Below are 12,314 nucleotides of genomic sequence, written 5' to 3' on the forward strand. Positions count from 1 at the left end.
CATTACTTTATTATTTGCTCTACTTTGTTTGTTTGTTTGTTTTGTTGTCTGTCCTGACTCCATGCAAAGCGTCCTTGGGCTCCTTAAATGAAATCTATTAAGAGTGCTGAGCATAATTTTGTCCAAGTGACCTCTACAGTCTGATTGTATACGGTTGTGATGCTATATGTGGTCTGCATTGTTAATTAAAGCAGAACAAGCAGAGGCAGGTGTCTAACCTTGGGCAACTTGAACTAAATGAGTCACTGGGATTAAAGAGTTTGTTTGATTTCATTTGTTTTCTTTGTTATTTGAACAGGGGAAATGTACCAGGACTAAATGTACCAGAGTGAAATAGAAAGTTACGTTTCATTATCAAAGCAATTATGGCATCACATAAATTAAAAGCACCTCCTATTAAATACACAACATCAGACGAATAAATAATGATGTTTTTGCACGTCGATGCAGTATTGTCCGATGCACAGTGTGTGTGTGTGTGTGTGTGTGTGTGTGCGGCTCTAATGGAGAAAGCTGAAGTGTGTGTGTGTGAGTACAGCCGCCTCTGGTAGATGTTCTTGTTTGCCAGATGTTATCCGAGCATATTGAAGCAAACTGTGAGTGGGGGAGGAGCGGGATACGGTAAGCATAAGTTTGCGGAATCATTTATCAAACGTCCAAACATTGTTTTTGTTAAAACACAGCAGGACAGTAATGATACCTGCGTGGATTTTGCACGTTAATCATGTTAAGTCCAGTTTGTTTCAATGATATACTGGGCTATGCAGTTATTTATAGTAATGACCCATTAATTATCTCACAATCAGTATACTGAATCTGACAGCTGATTGGTCTTAAAGGTCCCCTGTGATACTCTTTTCCAACAGCATATTCCAGGTCTCAGATATATATACAGAACCTGTCTCTGATTGGCTGAAACAGATCATTGCAGCATCCCATAAACCCCTCTGTTTCAGCCCCGTTCCAAAAGTGCTGTGTCTGTAGCTTTAAATGCTAATGAGCTGCTTCTGGCCACGCCCCTCTGACAGCGGATTGGTTAAAAAAACACAATGGGGTCTAGGAGGAGATTCAGGTGATCAGGTGGGTGGGGGTTAACTGGGTTGGTTATTGGCTAATGGTTGCACAACCCAGAAAAACATGCTCCTTTGTTTGGGTAGATTAAAGGATACTTCCACTCGACGATGGAGAGAGCGGCTCTTCTGATCGGGTTGTTGAGTTTTAGACAGTATAACGCTCTGGGAGCTCTCTGGACCTGATTACTGCCCTGGACCTGAGGAAGAGGAGAAAAATCATCGTCTTCACCATCATCATCATCATCATCATCATCATCATCATCATCCTCATCATCAGTCCGATCTTGATTGTTTTTTATCCTGGGTAAATGGCTTAAGGACAGGTGAAAAAAAATCTGCAAATATTTACAGGTCGGTTTTGATTGACACGTCATTGAGCAATGATTGCTCCTTGATATGTTGTGAGGGTAAACATATCAGAGTTGGCATATTTCTGTAGGGTTGTCCTATTGAATAGCCTCAACTTGTTTCTTATCATATTGTTTACCCTGTTGTCTCACCTGTTAGTGTGTTGTCTAATTTGTTTGTTTGTCAAAGGATGTCATCCTACCTGTTTCTGAATTTTTTCTAGCTTGTTACTCAGCGTGTTGTCTCAAACCTTTTTTTCTTACATGTTTTTAGCATGTTAGCTCACTTGTTTCTTAGTGTGTCTTCTCACCTGTTTTTAGCATGCTAGCTCACATGTTTCTTAGTGTGTCTTCTCACCTGTTTTTAGCATGCTAGCTCACATGTTTCTTAGTGTGTCTTCTCACCTGTTTATTTAGCATGCTAGCTTACCTGTTTCTTAGTGTGTCTTCTCACCTGTTTTTAGCATGCTAGCTCACATGTTTTCGGCGTGTTAACTCACCTGTTTTTTATGATGCTGCCCTCTCCTCCTCTGGGTCCCGGTTGAACTCGTGGTCGAGTGAAGTGTGTCTGTCCTCGTCATCCTCATCGTTCCCTCCTCTCCGTCCAGCTCTTCATCCCATTCTGGGTCCTTCACCTCTCCATCTTCTCCTCCTCCTTCTCCTCCTCCGTCCCCCTCTCCTCCCTCCTCCTCTTCCTCACCCTCACCTCCTCCCTCCTCCCCTTCCATCGTATTGGTGTAACCATTACGACCAGTACCTGTGGACAGACGGAGATAAGAAGATTATAGCTTCTAAATGATATTCAAAATGTTCTGTAAACGTCACTGTCGTTACTTTGATATCCAACCAGTCCTATTTTTAAGGTGTCTCTTTGAATTAATCATTTAATGTCCAGAAAAAATGCTGGAAGAGTGTGTTGTCTTGAAGTTAATAGGGTGCAGCTTGGTGGTATTTGAAATATTTGTAATGTCATGCCTGTGTATTTAGCTAATTTCAACAATGTGGCAACGCAAAGCCTGGTTGGACAAAATATTAAACAGAGAAATCAAGTTAATGGAAAGATATTCTGTGACAAAAACAAGTATTTAAACACGTTTGAAAATAGCTGCAAAATATCTGAAAAGTATCCGAAAAAATTTGCAAGACAAATAGTATATTTCTGAAAAATGGGCCGAAAACATTTCAGATAATTAAGTGAAAAATATATGAAAGAACAACATATGAAGATATTATAGAACATGATGCACTGAGGCAATTAAACTAGCCAACAGTAGATGTCTAATGCAGCAGTAATATGAACCTAAAACACATACAACTCTGACAGGGAACATCTGCACAATAAATACTTCAACTTCATTTAAAGTCTTCATAATACTTTTATTTAATTCGGGTTTTGAATGCAGGCCTTTTACGTGGTGCAGTGTTAGGACTTTTCCTGAAGCAAAGGATCCAAACACTTTGTAAGGAATCCATTCTTATTTCCCCGACTTCATGTTTCTATCAATGTCAATTAAAAGGAAACCGGAGGAGGACGATAGAAACAGAGAGATGTGACAGTTTCCAGAGGAAGTGAAAACAGAAATATTGTAGTGAACAGCTGTGACCTAGATCTGTGTGTGCGAGTGTGTGTGTGTGTGTGTGTGTGTGTGTGTGATCTGGGCCGTAATTTATGTGTTAGTACCTGAGGACCCTGAACACACACATATACACACACAGACAAACACACACTGAGGCAGAGAGATAAACCCAGTGATGGACAGCACAGTGAGATTACATCTATTTCTCACCCCTGCCTCTCTCTCTCTCTCTCTCTCTCTCTCTCTCTCTCTCTCTCTCTCTCTCTCTCTCTCTCTCTCTCTCTCTCTCTCTCTCTCTCTCTCTCTCTCTCTCTCTCTCTCTCTCTCTCTCTCTCTCTCTCTCTCTCTCTCTCTCTCTCTCTCTCTCTCTCTCTCTCTCTCTCTCTCTCTCTCTCTCTCTCTCTCTCTCTCTCTCTCTCTCTCTCTCTCGATCATTTAGTGATTTCCTAGATTTCTGTTTCCCATAATGCTTTGCTGTTGTGTCCAGCTGTTTTTTGTACATGCAGGTGTTGAGAGTCCGACCTCACTGAAGACACGTTCACAATCAGTGTGAAAAAACGGCTTCAAACTCTCACAAAATGTGAGTTTTTGGGTACTGTCCTGATTAGTGACGTCAGAATTGCGTCTCTATGCAGATTATATGACTCTGTTGGCTTCATTATGACCTCCAGCACATACTGGGAATCGGGATGAGAGTCAGTACCTCCAAGTCTGAGTTCATGGATCTCTGCTGGAAAAACGATGGATTTATCCCTACGGCTGGGGAATGAGTTGCTGCCCCGTGCAAGAAAAGGTCAGCTAGCTTGGGGGCTTTTTGGCGAGTAATAAGAAAAATGGAGCGTGAGATAGACAGGTTGAACCGGAGCTGGAAGGCAAGCCCTCGATTTACCAGTTCATCGACAACGATTGCATTGCGTCACATTGGAAGCTGCTGATTCTGTTAAATATGGACGTCATGTAGAAAAAACGCTTGACTATCAGCACTTGAGATTAGCCCAGATACTTGACCACTTATCTCCCCAGTACTTCATACACAGAAAACAAATACTTACATTTACTGGAAATGACATGCAAAATAGCCAATCGCAAGCAGGTAACTTTCATCTCCCTGGCCAACTCTGTACAGGAAGCTGATCATTTCAACTTCACAAATAAGATATTCCTAACCATAAACGAGGGGTCAAAATGACAAGGTCAGGCCAAAACAAAACAATGCTTTCAATACCGTCTTGCTTGCTTGCATCACATTTAGTTAGGACACGTTTTAGAGGAAGAGGACGAGCTCAGACGTAGCGAGGACCTTGGAGTAAAACTTGTACTAAAGGAGCCAGTTGAAGTGACAATTGACCTTCCTTTGGAGGTTTCCTGGATACGACAACTGGATGGAGACCCCGGGGCCGACCCTAGAATACACGACAGAGATGCTATCTCATCTGGCCTGTGAACATCCAAGGATCACCCAGGAGGAGCTGTGGACTACTGCTTAGTCTTTACCACAGTAATCAAACAATTCAAGATTATCTTGGTTTGTGCGTCTTTTTTTGTTTCTCAATTAAAGAAAATAAACATTATCCATGAGTGGTAGGTTTGTTAGTTTTAGGTTGGGTTGACCTAAATGTCTGCAACAGAATGACATTAGGGGTAGCTATGACCCTTTTCATAGGCAGGATGGGTGAAACAAACAAGACTTTATCCAAGGATACCTGGGAGACCTATGAAGAAGGGATTGTAAGAGTCCTACAGGTCTTACAGGTCCACTTGATTCCTCAAAAACAGATATCCAACCCAGAACAAGAGTCAGGACAAATTGCCTCATCACAACACAAACTATGACATAATTTTCTAAATAAAATCATCCCGAACTGTGTCACTGCAGGATTATATCTCTGAAGGTTGATTTGATGACCTCACTCTTAAATAATGGTCAGCAAAAATGGAGAGAGATTACACATTTACAGATACAGAATGCTTCATTGATGGCGGTACCGCAGCAGGTTTGTCACCCCCGTCCAATCAGATGCTCAGGTTTGGAAAGTGTAGGTCACATGACTTTGGGGGGGTCACGTTGTTTCTTCCTGCATCACCCGCAGGACCGCAAGAACCGACTAATTATCCCCGAATTATCCCGAGTCAACTCACAACATCATGACAACAGTGTGTGTGTGTGTGTATGTGTGTATCAGTGTGAGAGAGAGTGTGTGTGTGTGTGTGTGTGTGTGTGTGTGTGTGTGTGTGTGTGTGTGTGTGTTCGTGTGTGTGTGTGTGTGTGTGTGTGTGTGTGTGATGGTGAAACGGGGCATCCCATCACTCGCACACAACCATGCATCCGCCTTGTTAACTTCCTACTTTCCCCTGCCTTGTCTCTAGCTTTGTGTGTGTGTGTGTGTGTGTTCGTGTGTGTTCGTGTGTGTGTGTGTGTCACGCTGCCCTCCAGCCTGGTCCAGCTGGAAGGTCATCAGTTTGTTTAGTGGATGTTGGGGCAGTTTTTCTTCTTCTTCTTCACTGCTCAGATTGCAGACTCCCAGGAGCACTGGAACTTCTAATGAAGCCCGATCGATACGTCATGGTGTCGTTATGATACTTCACTCAGAAAGCGAAGAGTAGATCTCCGCCAACACCATCTCCATACGTGAGAAGGTGGGTTCTTACATGGTCGCTGATTCACGTTTCAACCACATACACATTAACAAAGCCTCCTTGGCACAGCTAATTCATTTCCTCCGTGACATTTGTGTTCATGTTTTCGACCTTTTCGAGCTCCTTACCCAAACCACTGTTGGTCTGGACTCTCCATCTGTTATGTTAAATTAAAATGTGAAACCTCCCTCTACCACCAGCTGATCTTGGTCTTTCGAACCAACAACAGGATGTTTTGGGAGGCTGTCTCGAAAAAAACCCTGAGGCAGAGACAGCTTTGTTGTTATGGAGAATAAATAGGTGATGGATGTCCGGTGGGTCTGCCGGGGGTCGAGTGGCAGGCAGCAGGCTGACACTGAGACTGAGATTTCTGATCCTTTCTTTGACTCTCCTTTTTTCTGGAGAGGAAGTAAAGAAACCGCAAGTCAGGATTTATTTGTTGTTTGAGGTGCAATATCTGACTCAGACGTGAAGACACTATTATTTTCTGCTTCACTCTAATGCAGGATTTTCTCCGGAAAGTGGGCGGGGTCTAATTTAAACAGGAAGTGACGTTAGCGCCTCATACTATATTTTTCTAGAAATAGATCATTTTCTACAGGCAACAACACAATGGAAGATCCCATCTACAAACCAATCAATGTCAATTATCCGGGGATGTAGCTCAAATCTGTAATGAAAGGATGTACTGTATTTCATGTACATGTTTAGTGCGTTTGCATCGTTGAAACCAAAACGAACTGGATCAAATGTAAACAAAATGACAAACGAGAGCCTTTCAGGTCTGAAACAGTCCTCAGTTAAAGTGCCTGACTCTACATCTGCCACTCTTTGATGCCTGAGGTCTCCATGGTTGAACTTGTTGTTAGCCTCTTCTGTCTCAAATCTGGGCTTTAGATTAAATAAATAAACCAACATCTCTTTAGAGAGGCTGTCCATGCCACAAAGACTGTTGAATAGGGATTCAGGTAGGACTGAAGGTTTCTCTCGGGGTGACTCGGGGTGTCGGTAAGAACACACAAGATTCTCGGTAGAGGTCGATTTCCTTTACTTATTAATATCAACAGGGACTTTAAGGTACACTACGAGGACTAATCACTCGTTCAAAGTCTCTCCTGCGTCAGAGGGAAGAACCACACAACCCATTTGGTCGTCAGGGTTGGATTGAACTGGTTGAAACTCAGTTATTTCACTATATGATATAACAACCCTGATGAACCTTTTCATGGTTTTAAGACTTTAATCTCATTGGTTTCACACTTCATACGAAAGAAGAATAATCCAGCATCGTGACGGTTATCTTAACAGTGTTACGATAAAACCCAGAGGAGCGTTTTGCATATCTTCCTGGTGGAGCGTTCAAGGAAACTGAGTCACCGGATTACCTTTTTCACTTTGGTCAAATTCACGTCACAAGGTCCATGTTTGATATTTGCTGTTTGAGATGTTTAAATGTAATCAATGCAATACAACATGAGTGTGTGTCACCTGTCTTTTAAAAGGTTTGTGTGAGGTTCAGATGTAAAGTTAAAATAAATCCTCCGCTCCACGGGCCGAAACAAAAGGGGCGGATTAACTCCGCTGCCACGGTAACCGATGATGTCACTTGTGTTAATGCTCATTTCCATGACAACGTTATCAGAAGGTCCGTCGGGGCCATCTTAATTCGGCGAGCAGCGAGCAGGAAGGTCTGATCCTCGTTCGGGATCAGCGGGATTAAAACTTAGTCTCCCTCTCCAAAAGATGGAGGTTGTGACCTGCGATAACCACCCTCACCCCCCCCAAAGGTAGCCTGAGGTCAAAGGTCAGGATGGAACACGGAGGCATGTACCTGCTCAGGTTACACTTTAGGTTAGGTTGCTAATTAAGAGACAAGGCTCTTATTTTGAAAATCCTGTCACTATAAGTCGGGTGTATAAATAGATGGAAAGATGATTGAAGGGAGGAGAAAGAAAAATAAATAATTGGTAGCTTTAAAAAACTTTAAACTCGACAACGATTGCTTTTCTAACTTGCAAAACACTGACTCCTCATCAGCCCTCTAAAAGTCCTCCATATTAATCATGTTAAGACGGTAGCCCTGTTTAAAGACACTTCAAATTGTGCATAGTAGCGCTCTTTCCACCTTTGTACAGCAACTTCTGCACAAACACTGTATTTCCCTCTGGATGAATAAGGTGTAATCTTATGTTACAGTCCTAAGTGAAAAGGAAATGTAGTTTTATTTTAAATTAGCCACTCATCTGAACCTCTTACAGGCAGGAGAAAACTAAGTGTGTGCTTTTATGGTCACATCTGAGAACTACTTCAAAGAGAGCCATGATACAGTAAGGGCTTAGACTGAACATACGTAATTATTTCATATTTAAATTAAAACTGCCTTTTTTGTCCTCAAGGCTGTCCCTCAATCAGAGAGCAGGTTCAAAGGGAACAGAAGACCCAGGAGAGGGCCATACAAAGGTCTATTCACACACTTTTAACTGCTGCAGATATGCAAAATTAAACACGTGCAAAGATAAGGAGCTCCGAGTTGGGTCCAAATTAGCAAGTTTTGTCCCCTTGTCCATTATTTCCTGCTGACTGCCTGCCCTACAGTGTCCTGCAGGCTCGAAACACTCAGAGGCTTCAGTCAGTAAAAAACTGAGTACTGTTCAAATCCCACAGTGGTTCAAATGTGAATGTGTTTGGACAACGTGGAAGAAATACAGTGAAGGAGCACTTTGAACTGAAGCATGCTCAGTCAGTTTATCAAAGAAAAGAGGAACTACTGCACGGTCACATGACTTCACGACACCACTGCTAAGCTAAAGGCGGCTAATGTTGGGCTATAAAGGAACTACAGCATGGTCATATGACTTCACGACACCACTGCTAAGCTAAAGGAGGCTAAAGTTCGGCTATAAAGGAACTACTGCACGGTCACATGACTTCACGACCCCACCGCTAAACTAAAGGCGGCTAATGTTGGGCTATAAAGGAACTACAGCACGGTCACATGACTTCACGACACCACCGCTAAGCTAAAGGAGGCTAACGTTGGGCTATAAAGGATCTACAGCACGGTCACATGACTTCACGACCTTACCGCTAAGCTAAAGGCGGCTAACGTTGGGCTATAAAGGAACTACAGCACGGTCACATGACTTCACGACCTCACCGCTAAGCTAAAGGCGGCTAATGTTGGGCTATAAAGGAACTACAGCACGGTCACATGACTTCACGACCCCACCGCTAAGCTAAAGGAGGCTAATGTTGGGCTATAAAGGAACTACAGCACTGTCACATGACTTCACGACACCACCGCTAAGCTAAAGGAGGCTAACGTTGGGCTATAAAGGAACTACAGCACAGTCACATGACTTCACGACACCACCGCTAAGCTAAAGGAGGCTAACGTTGGGCTATAAAGGAACTACAGCACGGTCACATGACTTCACGACCCCACCGCTAAGCTAAAGGAGGCTAACGTTGGGCTATAAAGGATCTACAGCACGGTCACATGACTTCACGACACCACCGCTAAGCTAAAGGAGGCTAACGTTGGGCTATAAAGGAACTACAGCACGGTCACATGACTTCACGACCCCACCGCTAAGCTAAAGGAGGCTAACGTTGGGCTATAAAGGATCTACAGCACGGTCACATGACTTCACGACCTCACCGCTAAGCTAAAGGAGGCTAACGTTGGGCTATAAAGGATCTACAGCACGGTCACATGACTTCACGACACCACCGCTAAGCTAAAGGAGGCTAACGTTGGGCTATAAAGGAACTACAGCACGGTCACATGACTTCACGACCCCACCGCTAAGCTAAAGGAGGCTAACGTTGGGCTATAAAGGAACTACAGCACGGTCACATGACTTCACGACCTCACCGCTAAGCTAAAGGAGGCTAATGTTGGGCTATAAAGGAACTACAGCACGGTGACATGACTTCACGACCTCACCGCTAAGCTAAAGGAGGCTAATGTTGGGCTATAAAGGAACTACTGCAGGATCACATGACTTCACCTCACCACTGCTAAGCTAAAGGCAGCTGACATTGGTTGTTGGTTTAGTCGTCTCATTTAGACACTTGTTAGCAACCTCTGTTCTTAAATTATTTAATTATTTACTGACGTATTTTATCTTGTAGGACAAATATCGGAAGTGCTAAATTGCTGAGTACCTTTCCGGGTTTAGGACTCATTCCTGCACACAATCAGAGATAACTGGTGGGACATTGCTAGGCTGCTTGTGGTAAATTAAATTGAAATTAAATCATATAAACATGGTATATGTATGTTATCAAATTCCTCTGCACACAGCCGATTATTTCTCCATCAGTGATTCATGTCACATGAGCAGGAGAGTAAAGATGAACGTCTGTACATTCACTGTAAAGACAGTTTTGTAGAAGAAATATTAACAATAAAACATCTGCTGTTTGTTTGGAGAAATGAAAATAATTTAATGTACAGATATTATATAATTTCTGCAGAAATAACACATTTATTTCTGGAAAAACTGACATTTAATTATTTTAAATACAATAGTTTTACACTTATATTTTCACCTTTAACCTCAGTGTTTTGTGGACAAAATAAAAATCATAAAATGTTGAATTTTAATTTCAGTGTGGACAGATGTGCAGTTCTTGTTGTATAAAGTAAATAAATAGAAAATAGCCCAAATTAAAAGCAGTTTTGCCAACACATATTGTAATTAGATAAATGAAACGTCATTCTGCAGGGATCACACATCTGCTGATGAAGTGACCTCTGCTCCTTTTCTGTTACGTTTGATTTTCAGCTGCTGCTATTATGCAGCTATGTTTACTATAATACATAGTAAAGTGTTTGCCACTTCCTTTCAATGTGTTACCTGCTTTTTAATTGTATTTTTTATAAACATATATGTAATTTACTACTGTATACATTAAGTAGCTTTCAGTTTGTTTGCTTTATTATGTCTAATTCCTTATTTTTAATATAAAAAATATAAAATAAACCACAGTTCTGATCTGAATCATCACATTTTATAGAAACTGTATACTATTTATTATTATTATTGTTGACTGCTAGTTCAATTACTTTTGCTGTTACCAATGTAAGTTACTTTTTTAATATTATTTTGCGTAATTATATATTTTATTATTTAAGATTAGTAGTCGTTTTAAGTCTGGCTTCACGTGCATTTCTTCCCCTTTTCTTTAAATCACAAAATATAAACCGTTTTATTTTTTTATTTTTGCTGACATCATACTACCTTATTTTTGCATTATTGTTGTACTTATTTGAACTATAATTACTTATTTTTAATGTTTTAATTAAACCTGTTTACCTCTTCTTTTTATTGCATTAGCTAACTCATTTTTATGGGATTTCTTTTTACTCGATTTGTGATTTTTATTTGTCCCTTTTCCGCTGGATTTCTGAGTCTGATGCAACTTGCACAACTCTTTAAAGCAGTTTTAAGATCTCGAACTAAAGGACTTCTTACTTTTGTGTCTCTCCTCGTACATCTCCGCTGCTTCTCACTCTCAGCTGCAAAAACCGAGAATCATCTTCACAGTTTCATCAGTTTCGCTTTTATCCTCATCAGCCTCCTCTTCCTCTGCTCCTCAAACAACTTCACTGCATTTCACCCGAGACAAAAAACTCAAAATTAATCCACTTCTGCTTTTTATTCCTCTTCCTTCCTTTTCTTCTTTTCCTGGTGCAGCTGCGGATCAATGCATCGATTTATATCCAGAATTTGATCATAAAAAGTGAGAGGAGCAGAAATAAATCCAGAGGAAAATCTGAGGAGAGAAATTCGCTTTTTTCTTCGGCTTCGCTTCACTAATCTGACTCTCTCTCTCTCCCTCTCTCTCTCTTCGTCTGTCTGTTCATTCTCTATGTCTCTCCCTCCCAATTGGGGATTAAATAGAAAAAAACTCAGTGTGTTAAAGGGGAGGGGAGCTGGAGAATTAAAGGGACAGACAGAATAAAAATCAGCAGTTTTTATTATTAAAAATATGTAAATAAACAGAGATGTTTCCTGATAATGAATCAATGGCTATAACTCTGTTTTTATGCATTAAATAAATATATGTAATGCCATATTTCCTATTTATATTACTAATACTGTGAACTTTTGTACATAAATATTTTGAGCACATTTCTAGGTCATTTTTAGCCTTTTAAATAGTATAACTGAATGAATTTAAAACAATACATTCTATTCAAAATATTTTACCCATTTTTTTCTATTCTTAAGGAAGCAGGCAAGGAAAGGAGGTAGAGGAGGGGAGACGAAGGTGAAGGAGGAAGGTGAAACCGTTCTTGACTTTGTGCTGAAATTGAACCTGAAGACTTCATAGACCAACAGATTAAACTGTAATACACTGTGTGTGTGTGTGTGTGTGTGTGTGTGTGTGTCTGTATGTGTGTGTGTGTGTGTGTCTGTATGTGTGTGTGTCTGTGTGTGTGACCTCATGGAAGGTTGATATTTCATCTTCAGACGTTTTAATTTACCTTCAAGTACGCCAACAAATCTCCTTCATGTCTCAATGTCACTGTCTGACCTACAGTGTACTTGCTATATGATGGACAGTCAGACACACCATGTTCCTTTACTTCCTCTTTCCTCCTCACCTTTCCTCTCTCCGTGACCTCCTTTCCTCTCTCCGCGACCTCCTTTCCTCTCTCCTCGACC

General features: G+C 41.3%; 1 protein-coding gene across 1 annotated transcript in view; it reads right to left on the reverse strand.

Moving 5' to 3' along the window:
- The window catches only part of cacna1fb (calcium channel, voltage-dependent, L type, alpha 1F subunit), a 45,791-nt gene extending 34,374 nt beyond the window's left edge, over positions 1 to 11,417 (reverse strand). The window contains 3 exon segments of the mRNA XM_063889171.1: positions 1,170 to 1,270; positions 1,921 to 2,177; positions 11,118 to 11,417. Coding sequence (XP_063745241.1) covers positions 1,170 to 1,270; positions 1,921 to 2,177; positions 11,118 to 11,139 — 380 coding nt within the window. The 5' untranslated portion in view covers positions 11,140 to 11,417.
- Positions 11,418 to 12,314: the final 897 nt, after the last annotated feature.

This window comes from Eleginops maclovinus, chromosome 1 (genome assembly GCF_036324505.1).
Source record: "Eleginops maclovinus isolate JMC-PN-2008 ecotype Puerto Natales chromosome 1, JC_Emac_rtc_rv5, whole genome shotgun sequence".
Classification (NCBI taxonomy): domain Eukaryota; kingdom Metazoa; phylum Chordata; class Actinopteri; order Perciformes; family Eleginopidae; genus Eleginops; species Eleginops maclovinus.